Source organism: Notolepis coatsorum (assembly GCF_963971535.1).
Source record: "Notolepis coatsorum genome assembly, chromosome: 1".
NCBI lineage: Eukaryota > Metazoa > Chordata > Actinopteri > Aulopiformes > Paralepididae > Notolepis > Notolepis coatsorum.
Window position 1 is genome coordinate 225,451,936 of NC_140165.1, and position 26,361 is coordinate 225,478,296.

The 26,361-nt window shown below is 42.6% G+C and overlaps 1 protein-coding gene across 1 annotated transcript in view; it reads right to left on the reverse strand.

The window, feature by feature from the left end:
* Positions 1 to 9,387: 9,387 nt before the first annotated feature.
* si (sucrase-isomaltase) overlaps positions 9,388 to 26,361 on the reverse strand; it is a gene marked incomplete at its 5' end in the record, with an annotated part of 323,712 nt that continues 306,738 nt past the window's right edge. The window contains 2 exons of the mRNA XM_084309006.1: positions 9,388 to 9,492; positions 20,753 to 20,923. Coding sequence (XP_084165132.1) covers positions 9,418 to 9,492; positions 20,753 to 20,923 — 246 coding nt within the window. The 3' untranslated portion in view covers positions 9,388 to 9,417. The remainder of the gene's footprint in view (positions 9,493 to 20,752; positions 20,924 to 26,361) is intronic.

Here is a 26,361-nt window from a genome sequence, read left to right on the forward strand (position 1 = left end):
GGGACGTACACAGCGGCCAGGTGGTGAAGAAAGCACCTCAGGTGGTGAAGAAATTCGGCATGGGGCCCCAGACCTACGGGCCTTCTACCGAGACACAACCGAGAGCATCCTGACTGGATGCATCACCGGCTGGCATGGGAACTGCCCTCAACCGCAAAGTGCTACAGAGGGTCATGGGAACGGCCCAGAACATAATGTGGTTGTGAGCTTCCCTCCATCCAGGATATAATATACAGGATATATTTGCTGACAGTGTGTCAGCCAAGTCTGCAGGATTATTAGCAACCCCAACCCGAAACTGTTTCAGGTATTATCATCTGGCAAACGGTACCGCAGCCTCAAGACCCGTATCTGTGCAAACAGATAATGTGAAGGATAGAAATATATATGTCATATAAGTTTAAGAGTAAAAAATAAACAAAAAGGAAAACTCTTCATACAAAACTTTAGGGCATGTTGACAGTAGATATGTACACAGAGAGTGCCCTGACCCCTGACACTTTTGCCCCTGTACTCCAGCTTTCCGTGCCCCTCTTCCTGCCCCCTGCCCCCTTCCTCCCCCTTGACCCTCTGGCTTCACCCCATAGACAAGTAAAGGTTCATTTGAAAGGTGCATGGCACATATCTGAAAAACTCTCCTATTACACTGTAGTAGTAATAACAGTGTGTTTGCCAAGGGCAAAGTCATTATTTTCCACATACAAGTTATGCCAAGATTGTGCAAACAGAAGGTGAAGGTTAGAAATATATATGGTATTACGCATTACATATTATATATATATGGAATTACATATAAGTTCAAGTAAACTGTACACACTATTACACCATCACACAGTTACAGTCTATAGGCTATGGCCCTACAGTTGCCAATAACTTGCTTTATAGTTAAATTTCACGCTTGAATGCACCACTTAAAGGTATTCTTTATTTGTTTTGGTCTGATGTGTGGGTCGGAGGTTAGTAAGGTATTATACTGTGAATCTTTCCAGACCTCTCTTGGTGGAACCTGAGGTGTGACCAGCATTAACAACTCCTTCCCTATACCCTCTGAAATCCAACCCACACATCAGACAAAAACAGAAAACAGAGCCAGTATGGACACAAACGGAGGTCTCCCTTGAGGTGCTGACGTGTCGCTGACGCGCTGCTTATGTGACATGCCCGGTGTGCACCAAGTGGTAGTGTGAACATGGCATGAAGATAGCTACCTATTTCTACAACTGTACATATCTGCTGAACCAAATGATACAGCGATTAACTCCATTACAGAATGCTTACTGGCAATAAATAACTTGGACAAGCTATAGGCTATATCCCGTTTCACTCTTTGGCATGATGGGACCCTTTCAGAAAGTTTGAATACATTATATTATTTAAATCCATCAATTGGCAAAATCATTTGGCGGGGTAGGGGAATGAAACATACCTCTTCTTCTATTACTGTAGGTAGCCTACTTCTATTATATTCTAGTAGTTCAAAACAAGTTGTGACTCATGCAGTGTGTGTGTGTGTGTGTGTGTGTGTGTGTGTGTGTGTGTGTGTGTGTGTGTGTGTGTGTGTGTGTGCGTGCGTGCGTGTGTGTGTGTGTGTGTGTGTTTTCTACTGGGAAGATAATGACTTGGGTTTGAATCGGGGGGGGGGGGGGGGGAGCATGCAGTCAGATCACCGATTCAATTAGCGCCACTGGCCCTCCGCTCTCCTGGAGTCACATACTGTATTACCTGGAGACAGGCACCGGGATGAATCACCACACTACCTGAACTCTTAAAGGACGTGACGTAACGCACACGCACGCACGCACGCACGCACGCACGCACGCACGCACGCACGCACGCACGCACGCACGCACGCACGCACGCACGCACACACACACACACACACACACACACACACACACACACACACACACACACACACACACACACACACACACACACACACACACACACACACACACACACACACACACACACACACACACACACACACACACACACACACACACACACACACACACACACACACACACACACACACACACACACACACACACACACACACACACACACACACACACACACACACACACACATACATTTTGACCACCCCCCTGCTTCACTCCCTTCCCACTGGACTGCCCGATTAGAGTGGAAATCAATTTGAGTTCCCCATAGCTAAATTGATATCATTATGTATACTGCAGGCTAAATAATAGATGATTGTATCATTATTTGCGAGGGTAATGAGACGTGACCAAGCTCAGGTATAGACGGCTCGCTGCAGGTGAGAGCCATAATTAGTGTCTAATTCCATTCTCAGCACACCCGCACACACACACACACACACACACACACACACACACACACACACACACACACACACACACACACACACACACACACACACACACACACACACACACACACACACACACACACACACACACACACACACACACACACACACACACACACACACACACACACACACACACACACATTCTCTTATCAAACACTTGCACACTTGGCAACACATTCATAAACACAAAGAAATATACATTTATGTATTCAGACAAAACAAAATCCTTTATACTCCTAAACGTTTTGGCTGTGCTTAATTCCACTTTAGCAATGTGATTCAGGCGATTATTTCCAACATGGTGGATCTCACAAGTGAATTACATGGTGGATCTCACAAGTGAATTACAACAGGGGATATCTCACAAGTCAATTACCACAGGGAATATCTCACCAGTCAATTACCACAGGGAATATCTCACCAGTCAATTATCACAGGAAATATCTCACCAGTCAATTACCACAGGGAATATCTCACCAGTCAATTCTCACAGGGAATATCTCAACAGTCAATTACCAAGGGATTTTTAAATCCTTCTTTCTAGCAGCAGTGGATTAAAGTGCACCAGAAAGAAACACCAGAGTCAAAGTCAGATCAGAGCCTTGGATGAAAGCAGAAATACTTGGAACTATAAAATCTAGAAATGACACGTTCACAAGATTTTGTAAAAATAGGGACATGCAAATATATATTGAGTTTAAAACAGTTAGAAATGAGGTAACTAGATTGATAAAGATAGCCAAGAAAATATTTTAAATACATTCTTCAACACAATAGCAAATAAACTAGTAAATAAATTGCCCAGTATGAGTGATAAGTATGGTGAAAGACAGGTGGGGGAGTTCTATAGGCAAAGGGGTATCCAGGCAGATTCCTTTTCAAGTGTGTCTGAGGACACTGTATTAATAAAAAACCTGCGAAGGCAACAGGACAGGACACGATTCCCGCCAGATTATTGAGAGATGCAGCAGAGACAATCACTCCCTGTTTAACCTATATTATAAATATGTCCATAGAAAAAGGTCAATTTCCTACTGATCTTAAATCAGCGAGAGTTATTCCTCTCTATAAAAAGGAAATAAACTAGACCCGGGGAACTATCGTCCTGTCTCAATACTCAGCACGGCGTCAAAGGTAATGGAAAGGATACTTTTTTATCAAATCAATGATTACCTGTCAAAGAACAACCTTCTGTTTGAGTTTCCGTCTGGGTTCAGAACAGCTCACTCCACAGATGCATGTTTGCTGTATCTGACAGAACAAATTAAAATAGAAGTGGACAAGGGTTGTTTGCTGTATCTGACAGAACAAATTAAAATAGAAGTGGACAAGGGTAAATTTTGTCGTATGGTCTTATTAGATTTGCAAAAAGCATTTGACACAGTGAACCATGATATACTTTTATTTAAACAGAAGGCTATGGGTTTTAAAAGTGCTACGTTAAGGTGGGTAGAGTCATACTTGAGGGGTAGGAAGCAGGTGGTGGAAGTGATGACACTATGTCCTCTTCACTCCAGCCTCAAGGGAGTATATATATATATATATATATATATATATATATATATATATATATATATATATATATATATATATATGGGTCCACTCTTATTTCATATGTAAATGACATGAAGTCAGCCTGTGACTGTAATTAATAAATGTTTGCGGATGATGCTGCTCTCCTGTCTCCCAGCAGGATAAAGGGGAGGTAGATGGAGCACTCAGCCGTGAGCTACTAAAGATCAGTCACTGGCTGGTTGATAACAGGCTATCCTGTTGTCATGATCTGATCCTGCGACCATGTACTGTATATGTCTGTCTGTGTTCTTCTTGTTATGCATTTTTGTTGTGTTTTTTGGAGCTCCTATTTATCTGCTGTAACATGAATTGCCCAGTTTGGGACATACTAATAAACTTGACCTTGACATATCCTTTCACCTAGGGAAGACTGAAGCTATCCTCTTTGGTTCCGCCATTATATTGAGGTCTCCTGGGTTCAGGATAGTGGTGGGAGACATAGAGGTCTCAGCCAGAGAGGAGGTCACCTACTTGGGCTGTGTTCTGGACAACACCCTATCAGGAGAGAGCCACTAAGGTCAACCAGTGAGTAAAGTTCCTCACTAGGATTTCAACCTATGTAAACAGGTCAGCTATGGAAATTCAATTTGGGGCCCTGGTTCAATGTCAATTTGATTAATATGCATGTTCCTCCTGGTACACCAGCATCACAGTGTCACTGACAAATTGTCTGCAGACCGCACAAAATACATTTGTTCAACTAATTGTACAGTTGCATCCCAGGACTCACCTACTACAGTCTCATTTCGACAGCCTCAAGTGGCTCAGAGTAGATGAGCGAGTAACCCAAATCAAACTCAGCATGGTCCACAGGATAGTAAATAATGTTGTTCCAAACTACCTCAGAAACGACTTCACCAAGGTCAGTGACGTACATGGTCACGGCACTAGAGGGATCCCTACAGATTTGGTCCAGGTAAAATGCAAAAAAAGGATTGGGCAGAATTAATTCCTGTAATCGGCAGCAGTAGATTGGAATAGGCTACCTGCAGACATTAAGTTAATTAGCCCCTATTCCTCTTTTAAAGTCAAAATCAAGAGCTGGATCAGGAGAAGCAGAACCTGGGTTTAATTACATTTTTATTTATCTTAGTTGATTTAATTTATTTTTAAGGTATTTTATTAGGTTTTGAGGGGTATATTTTTAAATAGTATTATTAATTGTCTCTTTTTTTATCTCCCTATGTTTTCCTCCCCCCTGCGTGGTGGGCACACCCTCGCTTTACCCACAGGCTCTGACAAGTGCATATTGTTACGCTGGCATTCGGATTTTAATGAATGGGTTCGAACGTTAAAAAAAAAAAAAAAAAAAAAGGGCGCGCAGGGTTGAGTCGAGCCGCTCGCTCAATTATTCAATCATGGCAGCTGCAAGAAGTAGGAAGACGTCACCTGTGTGGAAACACTTTAAATTAACGGAGGATAAGGCAAAGGCTGTGTGTCAAATGTGCGACAAGCACTTGGCATTCCACGGTGGCACATCCAACCTGGCTGCTCATTTAAAAATGATGGCGCCAGGTTACACCATGCCCAAAAGATCCACCGTTTCCAACAACCTAACTCTGAAGTACGGGGCCATGTGGGAGAAAGTCTCCTTTTACATTGACCATGCCACAGCTGTGGCATTCACAACAGACGCTTGGACGTCGGTGGCGATGGAGGCATACATGGCAGTCACCTGTCATTTTATTTCCAACGAGTGGGAACTACTGGGATATGTCTTGGAAACAAAAGAACTGGAGATAAAACATTCTGGAGTAAACATCGCAACGCCTGGGTGAAGTGGCTGGCTCGTATGGCATACCCAACAAAAAGTGAGTGCGTTATATGATATTATGTTTGACTGCTGTCTTTTCCCTTTATTTTCTTCTGAGTGCTTTGTTTACATGTTTACATGAACAGCCATAAAAAATTATGTTTTCACCGATAGACTATGCAATGCCGCACCCCCCGTAAAATCTATAATAATAAAATTAATTAATAAAGAAACGAACGTTCTAACGTCCGTTCGAAAAACCCTGGCGAACGTTCGAACCCTAAAAACAGGGTTCGGGGACAGCCTTGTCACCAGCACATAGGACTCAGACATCTGAAGGACCGCAATGGAAATAAGCTGTAAGCTTTCTTGTGTTTTTATCCTTTTGATAATGGTGAGCCTCTATATGTATATTTATTGAGGGGTATATTTTTAAATAGTATTATTAATTGTCTTTTTTTTATCTCCCTATGTTCAGTATATATGTTCTGTTCAGTATCAATAAAGATCTCTATCTATCTATCTATCTATCTATCTATCTATCTATCTATCTATCTATCTATCTATCTATCTATCTATCTATCTATCTATCTATCTATCTATCTATCTATCTATCTATCTATCTATCTATCTATCTATCTATCTATAATATCTCAGCAGTCATTTACCACAGGGAATATCTCACCAATCAATTGCCACAGGGTATATCTCACAAGTAATTTACAACTCACAGGCTTTTCATGACGTTGCAGTTCCTTGCAGTGTGGCTCCTTGTCATAATCACTGGTCATTAGCTGTCATTTAATTTCAAACACCTGTTGATAGATTACAAAATGCATGCGTGTGTGTTCCGGTGTGTGTGTGTGTGTTGAGGATAATTGCCAATGCCAATTAAAGACCTCTGAGCAGGTCCTGCATTATTTTATTTATTATTAACAGATGCTGTTTGCCTACCAGGGTGGCTGTGCGGTAATGTAATGTAATATTATTTGGACATTTATAATGGAATTCCGGGGGGGAAGCTTACAAATGTGATGCTCATCACCATTCCTCATGCACATGTCCCAAGTCCCCTGCTCCACATATCTCCTCTCACAGGCTCCAGGTACACGCCCATGCAGCCTCCCCTCCCACCATGCGTCACTGCTGACCCTATCACTTTGTTCTATCCCCCCTTTCTCACTCCCTCTCAACTGTCCATGCGCCATTCTCTCTCTATTCTGCACACTTTTCCTTAAAAGCCAGCCTCCGGCGCATGAGTAGCTTTCACAGCACCCGCATTCCAGCTGCAGACTTGTCTGATTCTGTTTCCCAAAATGCTTTGACGCTCTGAAATCAGGCCCCCGGCATAAGTATATATATATATATGGTATATAGTCCCACCAAGAATCTGTCTCAACCTCACACTCTTCTCAGGTGCAGACAGCTTGCCACTCCTAAACTGGAGCTCTGCTTGGACTAGGGCCGCTCTGCTGCAACTAGCCAGCAGGCTAACCAACTAGCCAGCAGGCTAACCAACTAGCCAACAGGCTAACCAACTAGCCAGCAGGCTAACCAACTAGCCAGCAGACTAACCAACTAACCAGCAGGCTGACCAACTAGCCAGCAGGCTAACCAACTTGCCAGCAGGCTAACCAACTAACCAGCAGGCTACCCCACTAGCCACGACTTCGGGCCACTGCACAAACACGGTATCCCAGCCCTCGTCCCTCATGGACCGGTCCGCAGCGCACCTCCAGAGCACTCTAGAGACAGGGCTATGCCATTCCACCGCACTGACATCAGATTATTCGCCATCTACGCAGCATCCTCGGGATAAACTACCGGCTGTACACAACACACCACCAGCTGCCGCACCTTCTGCGTATGCACATCCCACTAACCAGCCACCCTTCACGGCAGCCACCATATCCCCAGCCATTAATTTCTTACTTGTCTGTCTAGATATAATTATAGTAATCATGATAAGCAGGACATGTTTTTTCACAACAACAATATATATCACAATTATAACACATGACAATTATCCACGATACAACACCACATTTGGACCATACTCCATTATTCCCACAGCCGTTGCACCTGCCCTGCTTCTTTCATCGTAATTCCTACCTATATGAACCTCTTTCTTGTTCTTTTGGTGTCACAACACTACTACTCATCTACTCATCCATTCACATTAGTGGCAGCTGGTAAAAAACTCAACAACGCATCACACAGTTGCTGCTACTTCACTGCTTTGGACACCTGATAGGCTGATACTGCTATGTTTCATACCACTGCTGATGCTTCTGCTAATTCAATGATTCATATTGCTGCTGTCTCTGCTACTTCAGTGTTTCAATGCTGCATGCTACAGTTGCTGCTACATCTATGCGTCATTAAGCTGCTGCTACTGCTCATGCAATGTTGCAATGCTTCATACAGCTGTCACTACTAATTAAATGTTTCAATGCTTCACACAGCTGTCACTACTAATTCAATGTTTCAATGCTTCATACAGCTGTCACTACTAATTCAATGTTTCAATGCTTCATACAGCTGTCACTACTAATTCAATGTTTCAATGCTTCATACAGCTGTCACTACTAATTCAATGTTTCAATGCTTCATACAGCTGTCACTACTAATTCAATGTTTCAATGCTTCATACAGCTGTCACTACTAATTAAATGTTTCAATGCTTCACACAGCTGTCACTACTAATTCAATGTTTCAATGCTTCATACAGCTGTCACTACTAATTCAATGTTTCAATGCTTCATACAGCTGTCACTACTAATTAAATGTTTCAATGCTTCATACAGCTGTCACTACTAATTCAATGTTTCAATGCTTCATACAGCTGTCACTACTAATTCAATGTTTCAATGCTTCATACAGCTGTCACTACTAATTCAATGTTTCAATGCTTCATACAGCTCCTGCTTCTGCTGGTACTCCAATATTTCAGTGTTTCATACACCTGCTGATGCTTCAGTGTTCCACCTGCTGCATCCTCTAACAGGAGCTGCACCCGGTCTGCAGTGGTTGGGTGAGCGCACTATGAGTGCATCCTACGAGTGCTTTCGGCATATCTCTTTCTCAGTTGTTTCAATAAATATCATAAATCATGATAATAAATATCACATCTCTTCCATTGTCATTGATGTAAGCCTAGTGAAAAATATAAAATAAAATGTCCTTTATCACTCGTTTTAGACTGCTTCACATTACTTCATTCATGTCTTGGTGAAGTCCCAACAAGCAACAAGTACTTTAACCCACACTACATCCAGATTCAAGGATCTTTGCATTAGCTTCGTGTCAGTTTTAGATTTTTTTTTTTACAATTTCAATGATCACTTTAATTTATTAATTGAATCACTTAACATGCTGGCAATTATCCTATAGGCTGGAACTGTTTTCAAGGTCAGTTTATTTACACATGATTGATCACAGCAAAACAGTGTTGTTATGTTAGCTAAACAAATCTCACACACTTTCTTTGTGCATGACGGATTGCATTCAATGCAATTCTTAAAAAGGTTCAATGTATTTATGTTACATTAACAATTTTTTTTTAAATATATTTCAAGAAAAAGTTACAATATACCTCTTGACTTTTTAGGTTTAAATAATACACAATGCAGCAGTTTCTTAATATATTAGAATTACTAGAATCACCAGGTACAAGTTGGTTGATCACCAGAATCACACATTGGTTTGTGGTCCTTTGTTTTGTGACTGATTAGATCGTTGTAAATGTCATAGTGAAGTCCTGGTCCACACGAACTGACAATGTAGTAGCATCTACTATCAGCTCCTAGAGAGAGAGAGAGAGAGAGAGAGAGAGAGCAAAAAGAGAAAGAGATAGAGAGATTATAAAATCTGACTTTTTAAATGTGTTTTTCTTATCTTTTCTTTATCAACCTGTTAAGCCCTAGCCCTATTTTCAGAGATAAAAATACGTATCTAAGTAAATGGAAGATTGCTCCACTTCTACAAAGTCCATTTGCATGTTATTAGTATCTAGGGACATCTATATATCTCAGGGAATGTATTTCCAGTGTCAGAAATATTGTGTCTGTTACTAGGCTTGAGTAAATTGTGATGAAACAAAGGAGAATATAAATTATGATTTGTCTTTGTGAATAACACCATGCTAAAAATGACCAGACATGAAAAACTGTCACTGAGCTCGTTCAGTACCTTCTTGAGATCACGTGTACAAAAAATATAAGGACATTAATAAAGGGAAGATGATTAAACAGAAGGTTTTGTAGCTACAGTACTGAATTCTGCCACCCAGACACTATTTGAAATATTATTATAGAATAGCAGGCCTATAAATTACCTTATTATAGCCATGTTGCACATCTATCGATCGGGCCAAATCTACTCGTTCAATGCCATCAACAATGCCAAAAAAATCAACAACGCCATTTTTGATCGGATTTCAACACGGATGGTTGCTAGATGTTCACAGAAGGTAGACAAACTAACTGCACTCCAATCTATGCCAATAACGTTCAGTTTTGTATATAATCCCGAGAAATAAGATAAATACAAAATAATAATCAGGAAGTCATTTGCTTGCAGGAAGCTGGAAATCGCTAGGAAATGTAGTTTTTCGAAATTCCAACTGTACAATATGACTAAACTAAATTTCAAACGACAATGTGGCGTTTTGCTAATTCAAAATGGTGGATATTCGCAAAATGATTAAGACATTTCATTTATAATGTATATTATCATCAATATGTTAGTTTACCAATAGGTTAAAGATAGATTTTACTTTTAATTTTTCTATTGAGTTGGTCGCGAAAGTCCTTGGAAATCTGAAGTGAGGAATTATAGTTTTTTTTTACGCAATTTTGAAGAAGAAAGCCACAGCTTTCAATGTGTGTTGACATTTTTCAGAAACACCCTACCCAGAAGCCTCTAGGTCCCGGCAAGCAAATGGTTTGTTATGAATATATTTTTATTATCTTATTACTCAGGATAATATACCACAAAACGTAACGTTATTGACATATATTGAAGCACAGTTCGTTTCTCTTCCCTATTTTTAGCATGCAGCAACAATTATATTTGAAAATAGTTTCAAAATGGTGCCACCCTGATCAAAATAAAAACGCTACTGTACATTACAATAGATTTGTAATGAATAGATGTCCATGGGGACATTAACGTGTGTTGTCGGGCCTTATAAATAAATTTGATTTGATTTAATTATCTGTTCTTATGCACGCCTGGTGATACTAAATCCAAATTGAACTTGGGCATTTGAAAGATAATATATGTATATATATAAATGTGCGAATTGGCTATAATAAGGTAATTTATAAGCCTGCTATTCTATATTCTATAATAATATTTCAAATTGCATTGGTCCGGATGGGAGAATTCAGTACTGTATCTACAGAACCTTCTGTTTAATCATCTTCCCTTTATTAATTTCCTTAGATTTTTTGTACACGTGATCTCAAGAAGGTACTGAACGAGATCAGTGGCAGTTCTTCATGTCTGGTCATTATTAGCATGGTGTTATTCACTGTCAAAGATGCAAAGAAAAATCATAATTCATATTATCATTTGTTTCATCACAATTTAAGCAAGCCTATAATAGACACAATATTTCTGACACTGGGAATACATTCACTGAGGTCCATAGATGTCCCTAGATACCACGAATATGCAAATGGCCTTGTGGAGCAATATTCCATTAACTTTTTCATAAAATAGGGCTCCAGGCTTAAGAGGTTAAGGAGGGGCAGTTATTATTGTTGTCTTTATTGAGACATGTGGATATCTGAGAGGGGGACAGAGCAGGTGAAGACACACAGGACATAATAGAAGGTTCTGGTGGGATTCAGTCCTTGGACAGCCTGGTTCCAGAGGCGAGGATCTTAACCTACTCTTAACCACCTCTGGGCCTTATCCATTGACAATGTGACAGCCAAAGGGTTGGTATTATATGACAGTATATATGGATTATATGACAGTATATATTGATTATATGACAGGGTGGGGGTGACAGTGGCTCAAGAGGTAGAGTGGTCATCTAGTGATTGGAAGGTTCCTGGTTCAATTCCAGCTCCTCCTGGCAGCATGTCGAAGTGACCTTGAGCAAGATACCTAACCCCTAACTGCTCCCGATGAGCAGGTTGGCACATTGCATGGTTGCCTCCATCGTCTGTGTGTGAATGTGTGAGTGAATGGGTGAATCTGAGGCATAAATTGTAAAGCGCATTGGATAAATATGAAAATATAAATGCAGTCCATTTACATGGTAGCTGACTGCTGAAGCGGCTCGTGACTCCACATGTATTGGAGGAGGCATGCGGTAGTCTACAACCTCCCCAGACCGACAGAGGAGACATGTGGTAGTATACACTCTCCCCAGACCGACAAAAGAGGCATGTAGTAGTCTACACTCTCCCCAGGCCGACAAAGGAGGCATGTGGTAGTCTACACCCTCCCCAGACCGACAGCAGCACAACGACCAGGGGGGAATTGGCGTAATGAAAAAACTGTCGGATGGGAAAAAAAGACACTTAGGAACACTTAGGAATAGTGATAGGAAGGGTAGGAAGGATGTTAGGCAGCATTGGAAGGGTGATAGGAAGCATATGAGGTGTAGGAATGGTGATATGAAGCATGTTAGAAACAGGTTCCAAGCATTGTTTCAGTGGACAATGATGCATTCATGTTTAAATGTTTTAAATGCATAGTATAGCAACGACAACAGGTTCACATCCATGTTCTAAACAGGGGCAAGCAAGCGGATTCCCTGAGGCTCTGAGCAGAGAACCCCCTTGTGTTCAAAAAGTGTAACTTTATACTATTTGAACGGAGAGTAAAAATGCCATTGTAATTGTTGCATATGGCAAATACAACTATCTGAATCTGAATCTGAATCTGAATCTGAATATGAATCGGAATGGAAATTAACTCCAGGAGTCATGTCCCTGGTGTGCTGTGTTTCATCCAACGCAGCCTTTCAGAGTGTGCACACACACACACACACACACACACACACACACAACCAATCACATAGCCTGGTGGAGATAACAACTACTCTACTAATAAAGTTTTGACCAAGACCAAACTCACCTATTAATTTACTAAGAGGGGGAAGCCCTGGTGAATTACATGCCTGATTATAATTTTAGGCAATCAAGGCTCTAAGGATCAATCATGTATTCATATTTAAAACAACACTCAATATTACACTTACTGTACACTTACTGTAGACTTCTGTATATGTTACTGTATATTTTACAATATTCAATATTACACTTACTGTACACTTACTGTATAATTTATATTAGAATGTGTATACATAACAACACTGTTCAATATTACACTTACTGTAGATTTCTGTATATTTTACTGTATATTTTATATTAGAATGTATAAACATAACATAGGAAATGTATATCCCGGAGCTGGGTATTTTTATTCTTAGGCTTATTTTATTCTTCATTCGTGACTTGTTTTGTCTCCCTAAATGTTTCCTCTTTACTGTGAGCGATTTGTAGTGCCAAATTTCCCTCGGGATGAATCAAGTATTTCTATTCTATTCTATTCAGTCCGGTATAAGGCTGCATTTTTAAAGCAGCCTTCCCAAACCTGTTAGATACCGTCTACTCTATGGGCACAATCTGTGGCGCTGTGTGTTCAGAGAGAAAGGGACACCTCAAAGCATCTAAATGGCCCCAGCTGCTTACTTCAAGTTGTTAGCACTGAGGGAGCTTAAGGAGATGAATGGATTGTCTCGCGCTGAAACACCACTTATTCAAATACATGTGCTGCGCCTCTCCCTCATCATCTCGCCCGCTCCCCGCTCGCTCCCTCAATGACTCACTGTCTCTCCATCTCATCCTTCATGCCCTCTCCACCTCTCTCTCTCTTTCTCTCTCACAGACACATGGTTTCTCTCTCTCTCTCAAACACACATACACACTGTCTCTCTATCACTCTCTCTCTCTTACACACACGCACCCTAACACAGACACACACACATACATACAGATACATACAGGCACACGCACATACACACACACACACATCTCCCTCTCTCTTTATGATTCTGTCTCTCATTTTCACGTTTCCCCTTCCTCTCTCTCTCTCTCTCTCTCATTTTCATGTCTCCTTCCTCTCTCTCTCTCTCTCTCTCTCTCTCTCTCTCTCTCTCTCTCTCTCACTCATGTGTCTCCTTCCTCTCTACCCTTCCCTCTCTCTGTCCTGTCCCAGAACAGGGTACGTCTCCAGTGATTATTTATGGAGCTGCTGTAGCGATCAGTTCCATGCTGCTGATGAGTAGGCAGAGTACAGTACATAGCCCAGACAGGGATGTTTCATCCAAGGCCAAACGAGCAGAAGGAACCACTGGCAGCCTCCCAAACATGTCCTCCTCCTCCATCGCGTCCTTCTTCCAGCAAAGGTGTCCTCTATTCAGGAGCAGTGGGCAGCCACGGTTCGGCCCCAGGGACCAACTCCAATTCTAATGCTAGTGCCTTGGTCAAGGACAACTGCAGTATGTATGGGGTATGTTCTCATTATGCACAACATTTATGGTCATAAGATGTGGCCCTCATCCTGGCTGACTCCTCCTCGTCCTTCTCCACCTCATGCCCCTCTGCATCACCTCCTCTCTCTACCATTAGTCGTCCTCCTCCTTCTCCTGTCAGATTTGCCCTCCCCATATGCCTCTTCCTCATGGTTCTCCTCTCAAACAAATCCGTCTCCTCTGACTCCGCCTCCTTCATCTCCAGCCCCCTCCTCCCTGACTAGGCCTCCTCCCGCTCCTCCTCCGTCTCCCACTGAACCTCCCCTACTCTCCCTCATTACCCCTCCTCTTCTCCTTCCTCCTGCGTCCAAACCCGACGTACTCCCACTCCTCCTGCCTCATTCTTCTATTCTGCCTCTTCTCAAATCTCTTTTCCTTCTGTGTCTGCCCAACTCCCAAATCTGTCCCCCAGACCTGTTCTTCTTCTTCTCTTCCCCCCGTCACCCTCCTTCTCTACTGCCTCCTCCTTTCCAAACCGTCTTCCTCTCCTTCTCCATCCCCTCCTTCCACTACCATGACCTCCTCCTAAACCTGTTCTTCCCCACCTCATCATCCTGTTTTCTCCGTTGGCCACACCTTGTTCTGTTCTTCTCCACTTCATCATCATGTTCTCTCCACACCTTGTTCTGTTCTGGCTATAGAGTTGGAGAGTCATGTGATACATCTAAGACCCGCCTGGTTCCTATAGACCTAGGGAGTCATGTGACCTGGTTCCTATAGACCTAGGGAGTCATGTGATACTTCTAAGACCTGCCTGGTTCCTATAGACCTGTCCTAGGGAGTCATGTGATAGTTCTAAGACCTGCCTGGTTCCTATAGACCTGTCCTAGGGAGTCATGTGATAGTTCTAAGACCTGCCTGGTTCCTATAGACCTAGGGAGTCATGTGACCTGGTTCCTATAGACCTAGGGAGTCATGTGATAGTTCTAAGACCTGCCTGGTTCCTATAGACCTGGGGAGTCATGTGGTACTTCTAAGACCTGCCTGGTTCCTATAGACCTGAGGAGTCATGTGATAGTTCTAAGACCTGCCTGGTTCCTATAGACCTAGGGAGTCCTGTGGTACTTCTACGACCTGCCTGGTTCCTATAGACCTGGGGAGTCATATGGTACTTCTAAGACCCACCTGGTTCCTCGCAAATTTTTACCATAGGAGTTTTTACCAGAGTAGTTGTGCTCTTGTGATTGGTCGAAGATCGTCAAGGGTTATGGGTATCGTATTAGTTACCATGGAAACAAGTAAAGATTATGATATAAAACACATTTTCTCAAAGATGAAGTTAAAACATTTACTTTTACTGGCTGTAACCATACAAGAATTAAACAATTCATACCTCCGTATTATTATAAACCTACACACTGCAGTAAGTACTGATACAGTAGTTTGAGCTTCACTGGGCACTTCAGTGGAACCTCACTCCCCAGGTCTATATCTCTTGATAACTGCAGCATTAGAGAGATTTAAAGGTCTCATATTATGGAAAATGGACTTTGCCAATTCTTGGTATGGATTTGGCAGTGTGAAATGTTATTTAGGCACTGCATAAGCACTTCTTGCTGTTCGGCCAGGGCCGTTACCGGAGAAAAGTCTTCAGGTTAGCTAACAAACTATCCAGAGGTATGGCACTGTGTGATGTGCAATGCCAATACCAAGGCCACAAGCAATCAATTAGCTTAATGTAATCAATTAGCTGTCCTTTTTGGAGCCAGGAACACTTTTTTACTTATTAACTTACAGTGGCAGCTGGTGAAAGATATTCTAGGTGGGGCGGTGCCATATTCATCAGTTTCAGTAACTACAGTATATAACCAGACCTAAAAACTGATAAGAGGTGAAAAAGGTGACATGTTTGTAAACCAAACCCCTGTAGGGGTGTGTGGGCTTTGTCCCCCAGAAGAAAATCGTTGTGATTTTAACATGTAAACGAAGCACTCAGAAGAAAATAAACGGAAAAGACAACCCATATCCGGGTCTGACGGCACTACAATTAAATTTTTATATCATAATATCATAACGCATAGGCTGAGACTCTTGCTGCCGGTAGAACATTGCCAATCCGCCGCATGTCGCGCTAACCCTTCGAGAAGCTTTGTGGTCCGGGCTTGAACTTTCCATAAATGTGTCTCCATAAATCCATTTTGTTAGATCCAGCACTGAATGTATCTTGTGATTATTATAAGTTTTCGACAGCGACAAACAAGTCAATAACTATTCGCGTTAGTTATTTCCTGGTTGGCGTGATTCCGGACATGATGTCAAATGAATGCCATGCGCTCAGCCAAACGTATGACGAAAGCACGTAAGGGCTTGCACTAAAACAACCCATAGAAATGCTTTGGAGGTTGTGGTGTTGACATTTTTTAAATAAAGCCAACACATGAATGAACGAGAGGACTGAGGGGCGATCGGCAGCCTGAGAGAAGTCACCCATGGAGTGTCAGACAGTGATTCTGAAATTCATTCCAGAACTAAATTAGATGTTGCGGATGATTGGACTATGATATTCAGAGGCAGGATTTTTTTAATTATTATTATATTTATCATACATCATCATTATTTTGTAAAAAATCAATCTACATTTCTTTTTTTTATAAAATCGCCTGTGGCAGGGAGGGCGACACACAAATCGCCATTATCAGTCAGCCGGCCCCTCTTAATTATTTTTTTTTTCTTTTTTGGATGTGGGGTAGCTAAGCGGGGAAGGAAATAATTAATCAAAAATATGGTGTGTGCACTGAAAGCAACCACTTCAATACAAGGGAAGAAGAAGGTGCTGGAAAATAATAATAATTTCCAATATGGTTTAAAGAACTTGACTAACATGTTCCACGTTCAAGAAAAAAAATATATACAAAATAGGGGACCTTCTAATGCTCGCCAATGGCTATTTCCCCCCATCCTTGCAGAAAGACAATTTCACTATGCAAACATCATAATCATTTGTTTGCCAAATTTACAAGAGGCAAGCCGGTCGGGGGAAAGATGGCCGTGCTCCTGTCGTCACGATGACTTCCACTTCACCGGTGATGAAGAGGGGACGCCGCCGCGAACAATCAATTTGCAGGATTTAGACGAGCAGCCTTTTGACTCGTCACCCCGACCGCGCTTAGCCGTAACTCAAATTCATGAGTGAATATCAAGGAACAAGGTGACCGCGCGGCAGTCGGCGCTATTAGATAATGAAGAGCTGAAACAAAGTCACAGCGGGGATTTGGGTTGAACTTGAGGTCCGTCGTTGTTGTTGTTGATGATGTTGTTGTTGTGACGGGCGGGGGGACTGGGATGCTGAACACTCAATCTACTTGGAACGTGGGTCCTTGCACTGCATGGACAGTTGTGAAGGGCAGTGTGCAAAATACTGCAGGTGAACAGTAAGGACCTATGGAATGCAGGTGAAGATAAGTGTGTGTTTGTGTGCACCTGTGTGTCCACACGTTCGCGTGGGTACGGCTTCATGCATATATTCATAAGCCTTCACATCGATTACTGTTACAAACACAATAACAGCAAACAGTTTGCACCAACACATACATCGCTTCCGAGAAGCAATACATTTGCTCACTTTCTTATGTGGAGACTTTTTTCTCTCTTTCTTATCTTAAGAATAGCATTTTATTTGTAGCGTTGACACCCCAGGCAAATATGAATACGGAAACTATAAATCATCCTCCCCTGTCACTAAAGAGGAAAGTACAAAGAGGTGCAATTTCAGTGACTCCTTTCCTGTGTAATCTTCCAATTTTAAGTCAATAGAGAAAAATGTGGGGGGGGTGGGGTGGTATATATTTTCTTTTAACCCTCAGCAACTGGATTTGAATAACACCCAGAAGGCAACACCATATCCAATACTATTTGAGTATCCACAATCTAAAATCCCATTAAAGGAGTACTTTGATATTTTGAGTTCAATTTAAAATGGTGGATGCTAATGAAGCTAATGTGCCGTTTCTAGGAAACTGAAGGACATGTGTGTAAATGTTATCCTCCAGTGAGACAAGTTTCAAGTAAAGAAGAGCGATCGACTGGAATTCAAAATGTCAAAGTACTCCTTTAAGCCATATCATGTCCTCTGTCTCATAGTATCTTTGTCTCTGTGTGGGTATGGATATGTGGGGGTAATTGCAGGATTAGAACCTGGTGTGCAGGCAGGCCCCGAAGCATCCACAGCTGCTGGAGATCACCAATCACCTGGCTACTAGTACCCAGCCCATACTGCAAGACGACGCCAGATTGTATTCTCAGCTAACCCAATCAGTCCTAGTTTTTGCTACTTTTCCTGTTTATCCCCATACCCGTCATGCCTTGTCTAATCCTGCCTTGTCCTCTTTGTCTTACAGTCTTAAGGCCCTTCCATAGTCGGGCAGAACGTACCACTGCTTACTTTGTCTTACAGTCTTAAGGCCCTCCCATAGTCGGGCAGAACGTACCACTGCTTACTTGGTGTCACACAAAAGGCTGCTCAGCGTTTTGGTTGACATCGACCTGCATTTAATGTGACACCGATCTTCATTTTACTCTGAACACCAAGTGCCAAGTGAGAGTAGGCCAGGATCATGATTAAGTTGGTAGGATTGGTCCGGTAAAACATTGGCAGGTAGATGATGCAAAATTTTGTTTTACTATCGCTAATCATTATCGTTATTTCATCATCTGAAGAAACTTGAGAAGTTTGAATGGCTTTTCTAAATGTGTGTAAAACTGCCAGTTTTATTTAGAAATCTTGGAAACGGAGATAACCTAGACTCTTTATTTTGACATTGGTGGACGACGCCGTGACAGAGAGTGTAAACAGCGTGAATATTTTTTGGCAAATGTAGTAAACTGGCGCGAGACATGTAGGAAATTGGTACGTAATGGTACGCTCGACTATGAAAGCTCAAACGACTGTGGACATGCAGCGCGGAGTCCGGTCCGCGTACGTTCCGCCCGACTATGTAGGGGCCTTTACAGTCAAACCTTAACAAGCCCCATTCAAATCTGAAGGCTGTTGGTTTCTGCTTTGTTATCAGGGGAGATGAAATAGTAGCATGTCTTAAGAGTCCGAAAAGACTCAGATGAATTAGAAGATACATCTAAGAAGTGGACGCTTATATGTTTGGATGCTTATATACTGTATATATATATATATATATAATTTTTTTTTTTTTTTTTATTAACATGTATGGTGTCTTTAGGGTGCCATTACTTCTCAAAAGCACTGCAGCACATGAGTGTGGTAGGCTTTAAAAATAAACAATCAATCTCACAAACAAGACACCCCACTTGGATTAACATTTTGGAAGATTGGATGCTGTCCGTAATGATTCTTGTTCACCGCTTAACATTGACGTTATTTTATTTTATTAGAAGGGTTTAAGTGGAACACACACAATCACGCACAAACAACACTCACCTTAGCATCTCTTAGCACCTTATCTCGCGCAAAACCAATAATTTCCACAGGTTTGATTAAATATGATGAATTAGCAATAATTCACTTGATAAGTAAAATAGAATAAAATGCAACAGGATAAAACCACGGCTTGAGTCGAGTGAAAGCGGATGACTGACAGCTTTTAAAAGCGAAAGTTATTTGTATTGCCATGCAGTGAGACAGAGGTGCGCTTGATTTCCATCGCAGGCCGTTTGTGGGCCAAAATGTATCTATATGTCATGTCTACCATGTCAGTGCTCCTGCCTCTCTCTGTTCTCGTCACCACTCTACTTCTCTCATTATCGTTAACTAATCACAGGTGGTGTGTCACGAGACAGCTGATCTACGGTCTGGAGGCAGAGTGCTTCTGGGTATATAAACCGGCCCCAAACGTAGAGAAGCTGTCAGATCGTAAACTCTCGTACCACGTTAGTCACGTTACTATGTTCTTGTCTCTACTCTGTTGCTTAAGTTGTTTGTCTGGATCTCTTGTTCATCAACCTTGGCCTAATCTCTATTCTCATCTTCTCTCCTAGTCTGTACGGTGAAGACCTGGAGACGCTGGCCTGCTGGTTAAGACCTGGAGACACTGGCCTTGCTCACAACCTTGTTCTAATCTCTATTCTCATCCTCTCTCCTAGCCTGCACGGTGAAGCCTGGAGACACTGACCTGCTGGCTAAGACCTGGAGACACTGGCCTGGTTCACAAAGTACTGCTCTGACCTACGACCGGCTGACAACAACTGCTCCTGCTTTTCACCCCGTCCGTATGACATTCATGCCCCGTGTATATCCTGCACTACGAGAATTTCCCCTGTGTAACGACCAATGCCTGTACATCCGACCACCCTATTAAATATACCCATATTGGGTTTTGCGCAGTTCTGCCTACCGTGTCTCCTTGCCTGCACATTGGGTTCCAAACACAACCGTGATACTATAAGCGAATCCAGTCAGCGGGCCGGATGAAGATGGCAGGCAGACCATATTTGGCCCTGTGGACCTCAAGTTTGACGTGTGTGGTCTATATAAATAAAGGATTTTGTGGACAGGAGATATATATTATACAGTGACATAGATCCCCTCGGGTCTAACCTGAGTGGTGATGTTGTGTTGTGGGGTCAGGCGGTGCTCTGTTCCGGCCCCGTCCACCAGAATCACCTCCTGTACCTCCACACTGCCTGCACCCCACCACTTCACCACTCCCAGGGTCAGCCGCTCAGACACAGCCAGCCCAGAATGGTCCACATGGCTGGATAAGGAGTTCTGGGGGGGGGGGAGAAAGAGAGAGAGAGAATGTATTTGTCATTATACAACACAAATAAGTTTTGCATCTAACCAGAGTGCAAATGTAACAGTAAAGCGCAATATATAATGTACATTGCTCACTGTATGCTCTGGGTTGGATGGCCTGCTCTGTCCACCCGCAGACTTAATCACTGGTCAACTCTTAGGCGGCTCTTGGTTTGTTTCCGTCTTACCTATGCAACTATATCATTGGGAAAACTGTTGGAAGTTACTGTCCGCCTTACCAAGATGTATTCTTGCAATCGGCCCCTAAAGCCCATATTGAACAGGGGGAAATTACTTCTATTTATTCTGCTCCCTCTACTTGGAATCCAATTTAGTTTTATATATCTACCCTGTATATTTCACCAACTACCGTCCCTAAAAACGTACTTGGGTCTATTAGTCCATGCCTGCTCTCTATTATAATTAGCTCCCTGCAATTAGGTTGTGTCCCAGCATATTTTAAACATGCAGTTGTTCAGCCTCTTCCGAAAAGAACCAACATTGATCCATCCCTTCCCAAAAACTATATCTAAGCTGCCTTTCATATAAAAGGTTTTAGAGGAAGTTGTTTTCCAAACAGCTCACTGCTGCACACAACATTCATTTAAGATAAATACCAATCTGGTTTCCATCAGAAGCGTTATATAATGTTGGCTTCGGATGTTTTGGTGCTGGATCTTAGCACAGCTTGATATTGTAGATCACAGTATCCTGATTGAGAAGCTTAGGCTGTGTGTGTGTGTGTGTGTGTGTGTGTGTGTGTGTGTGTGTGTGTGGGTGTGTGTGGGGGGGGGGGGGGGGGGTCTCTGGGAGCGCCCTGGTCTGGTTCTCCTCCTATCACTTAGATTGGAGTTTTTCTGTGTCGCTTGGTCCATTCATGTCTGAAACTGTGACTCTTTCCTGTGATGTGCCTCAGGGTCCTACAGTATATTATTTGCCTTGTATATGCTTCCCTTAGGTCATAGCATTAGCACATTTAAAGCTATATCACTGGACAACGACGAGAAGGCCTACCGGGAGGACGTTGAGGTACTGGAACGCTGGTGCCAGGACAACAGCCTGCTCCTGAACATTGGTAAAACCAAGGAGCTGATCGTGGATTATAGGAGAGGACAGCAGGAGACACACACACCACTGAGGATAAACGGGGCTACCGTGGACAGGGTGAGCAGCTTTAAGTACCTGGGGGTCCACATCTCAGAGGATCTGACATGGTCAACACACATAGACACAGTCGTAAAAAAGGCGAAGCAGCGCCTCTACCACCTGAGACAGTTAAGGAAGTTCAGAGTATCTGGGAAGATACTCCAGTCCTTCTACTCCGGAGCTGTAGAGAGCATCTTGACTGGAAACATCACTGCCTGGTATGGTAACAGCACGGCACAGGACAAGAAGGCCCTACAGAGAGTGGTGCGCTCAGCCGAGCGTACCACGGGTATTGCACTACCTCCCCTGCAGGTTCTATACAACAAGAGGTGCAAATCCAGAGCCTGCAGAATAATGAAAGACCCTCACCACCCCAATAACAGCCTGTTCCAGCTGCTGAGGTCAGGCAGACGCCTGCGAACCCCAGCTACTAGGACAGAGAGGCTTCGGCTCAGCTTCTTCCCCCAGGCCATCAGAGCCTTGAACACTGAACACTGAGTGCCACAGAACACTGAACTCTCCACACACAAGCGCACATGAGCACACACACGACACGCACGCTGTACACGCTCGCACACTAGCAGCCACTTTAACATGAGCAAGCACACACTCATGATGCACACGCCCACACTTATGGCCACAAAGGAAGGGTCACTTTAAAAATAGTATAGCAACAGTAACAGTGTATTGCACTACCAAGGGACCTAGCATATCCTCCATGCTCTGTAAATAACTATGTACAAATACCGAGATGCCCCACTATGTTACCTGTTTATTGCACAATGTTTTATTGAATTCTATTATATGTTGTACCACTGTATTGCACATCGTTGCGGGCAAGACCACCCGCATTTCATTGTATACTTGTATGCCGTGACAAATAAAACTCTTGACTTGACTTGACTTGACTGTTACACTGATATGGTGTTCAGTTGTACTTGTATGTCTCTTTTAAGCCTGATGAGACAGTATGTTTAGTATAAATGTCTGTCTGCCATTAAGGACTTGATGGCTAAGTGTTACAATTAAGCACAGATAAGACTGAGGTCCATATCATCGGTTCAGATAGCGTAGCTTCCAAGGCTGCTCAGTGTATTCAGTCCCTTTCTTCAGCTGTACGGTCTAACCATAGAAGTCTCTGTGTTATATTCCATCCTCCCGGCTAAACGACTGCAATTCCCAAGTCGCCCCGGGACCTTCTACAAATGATCCAGAACGCTGCTGCAAGGCTATTGACAAGTCCAGGAGGATTTTCAGGTTTTTGTTAGAGCCATGCATGATCAGGCACCTGTGTACATCTGTGACCTGATACAAAACATCTGTGACCCTAAAACAAAAGGTGATTGTGCCTTATAGTTGTGGCCCCCGGCGCTTTGGAACGCTCTTCCTATAGACATCTACAGGCCATTAAAAAGCAGCTAAAGACTAATTTATTAAAACTGGTCTTTGGCTCACCTTGTACTGTCTAGTACAAGGCGAGACGAGCAGCAAATGGGATGCTTTTAAATGTTCCTTTGATGCAGTCAGAGCTTGGTAAAGCTGCATTCTCCCACTATGCTCCCTTTTTATGGAATACGCTGCAAGTAAAACTTTGTCTAGAGGCACTTCCTACTGTAAATGCTTTTAAAGGTATGCTACGATTAGCCCTTCACGAAACATGTAACTGTTTTACCTGATGCGATTGTTGATGTGATTATGCTCCTTGCCACTGCACAAATGACCTTCTGTATTTATATTTTTATTATGTTTTTTGTTTAATGCCCTGTTTTATGTTGAAACTTGTTGTGTGCCGTGTTGGTGAGGACTCCCTGGAAGAAGAGATCTTGTATCTCAATGGGACATTCCTGGATAAATAAAGGATAAATAAGTATGTCATTTTAAGGTATTTGTTGCTTATGTTTCCAATCCAGTCCACTTTATTTATAAAGCACATTTAAAAAACAACTAAGTTTACCAAAGTGCTGTACAAGTTCCTCAACAAATATTTACATAAAATAAAAGGATACAAAAGATAAAAAGATAAAAGCACACAATAAAACATATACAATATGTCACATAAAAAGGCAGGTGTCTCAAACTGTGTCAAAACCAAAAGCCAAAGGAAATAAATGTGTTTTGAGGCGTGATTTAAACGCCTGCAGAGTGGGGGCCTGCCTAACATGCAGAGGCAGCTCATTCCAGAGCTTTGGGGCTGCCACTGCAAAAGCACGGTACCCCTACGCTTCAGCCTGGACTTGGGGACAGCGAGGAGGAGCTGATCAGAGGATCTGAGGGACCTTGGAGCCGGAGGAACATGGTTTCAGCAGGTCCGAGAGGTAACCCGGTGCCAAGCTGCTCAGACATTTAAAGGTAAACAGTAAAACCTTCAAATCAAGGGTCCTACTAATCATCACAAAGTACCAGAAAATACCCAAAGTACCCCAAAATACCCCAAAGTATACCCCAAAATACCCCAAAGTACCCCAAAATACACCAAAGTATTTTGGGGTACTTTGTGGTGATTAGTAGGATCCCAAATCAATCCTAAAATGCAAAGGAAGCCAGTGGAGGGAAGCCAGTATAGGGGAAATGTGCTCTTGCTAATGTGTTCCAGTTATCAGATGAGCAGCAGCGTTCTAGACTAACTGCAAGTGAGAGAGGGAAGCCTGACTGATGCCAACATGCAAGGCATTACAATAGTCAAGACGAGAGGTCATAAAAGCATAAAATGTAACATTTTCAAAAAAGGTTTGACCTTGGACAGCCTCCTGAGCTGGAAAAAGCTCTTTCCCACTACGACATTGATCTGTTTGTTCATCGTAAGGTCACAATCAATCTTCACCCCTAGATTGGTGACAGTTGGCTTTACAAAAAGTCCAAGGGGACCCAAGTCACCAGGAAGAGACACATGCGCATTGCTGGGACCAAACACCATAACTTCCATTTTACTGTCATTAAAAAGGAAACAATTTAATGCCAACCATGCTTTGACATCTTCAAGGCATGCTAACAATGGTTTTAAACGGTTAGGATTGTTTTTTTTCAATGGCAGAATCTGACTGTCATCTGCGTAACAGTGAAAGGAGACGCCATGTTCTCGTAGTAGAGATCCTAGGGCAAGCAAATTCAGCACAAATTAAATTGGCACAAGAATTGAGCCCTGGGGCACCCCACAGGGGAGAGGTGCTGTGGAGGATACAGCGTCGCCCAGGCTGACACAAAAGCTTCTCTCGGATAAGTACGACCTGAAAAACTCCAGGGCTTTAATGCCAACCCAGTGCTCCAGACATGAGAGCAGAATATCGTGATCCACTGAATCGAAGGCAGCAGTGAGATCCAAAAGTACAAGGAAAAGAAAGTCACCAGAGTCAGTGGCCAAAAGGATATAATTAAAAACTCTTAAGAGTGCAGTCTCGGTACTGTGCAGTGCTCTAAAACCAGACTGGAAAACCTACAGAATCCCATGTGTGTCTAGAAAAGACATTCATTGGACAAGTACAACGTTTTTGAGAAAAACGGGATCTTGGAAATAGGCCTGAAACGGGTTAGGCTTTTTAATTAGCACAGCATGTTTAAAAAGTACAGGTACATCCTCTGCAAGGCTGTCATTCATAATTGTTTGGAGATTTAGTCCTATACGCGTGCTGACCTCTTTGACAAGGTGAGGGGGAAGGACATCTAAGGGGGAGCCTGAAGGCTTCATATGGGAAATAATTTCCTCTAGCTGAGAAAGGGACTACAAGTGGCTAAAAGTGTCAGGGCAGGCGACATTCAGATTCAGATTCAGATTACTTTATTCACCATATTGTAGTACACATGGAACGTGATTCGACATTTACAGTGCATGCTTTTTTCACAATTAAGAACAACACAACAGTAAATAAATAATTATAAATTATAAAGTGCAAAACAAGACAGAACAGTGAGACAACAATACAACTGTAAAGTGCAGTGGTTGGGGACATGGATACAGTGCAGCACAAAGTTCAAGTCCAGAAGTCCAGCACTAGCAGCTCGCCATAGAGGGGGGGGTGGAGCAGGGGGCCACCTGACTCGTTTCCCAGGTGAGCTGCTGAGGCGAAGAAACTCAGTCTATGGCGGGACCTACAGATGAAGCCCTTCAGATTCAGGTACCTTCTGCCACTCCTCTGTCACTTTAGAACTAGCACTCAGGTGTTAATTTTCGGGGACTAGTGGCCGTAAACAAATGGAGGGTACTTAACTTAAGTGCTTAAGTCTGGCCCGGTCCAGAACAATAGGAGTCCCAAAATCAGTTTGGAGTGGAG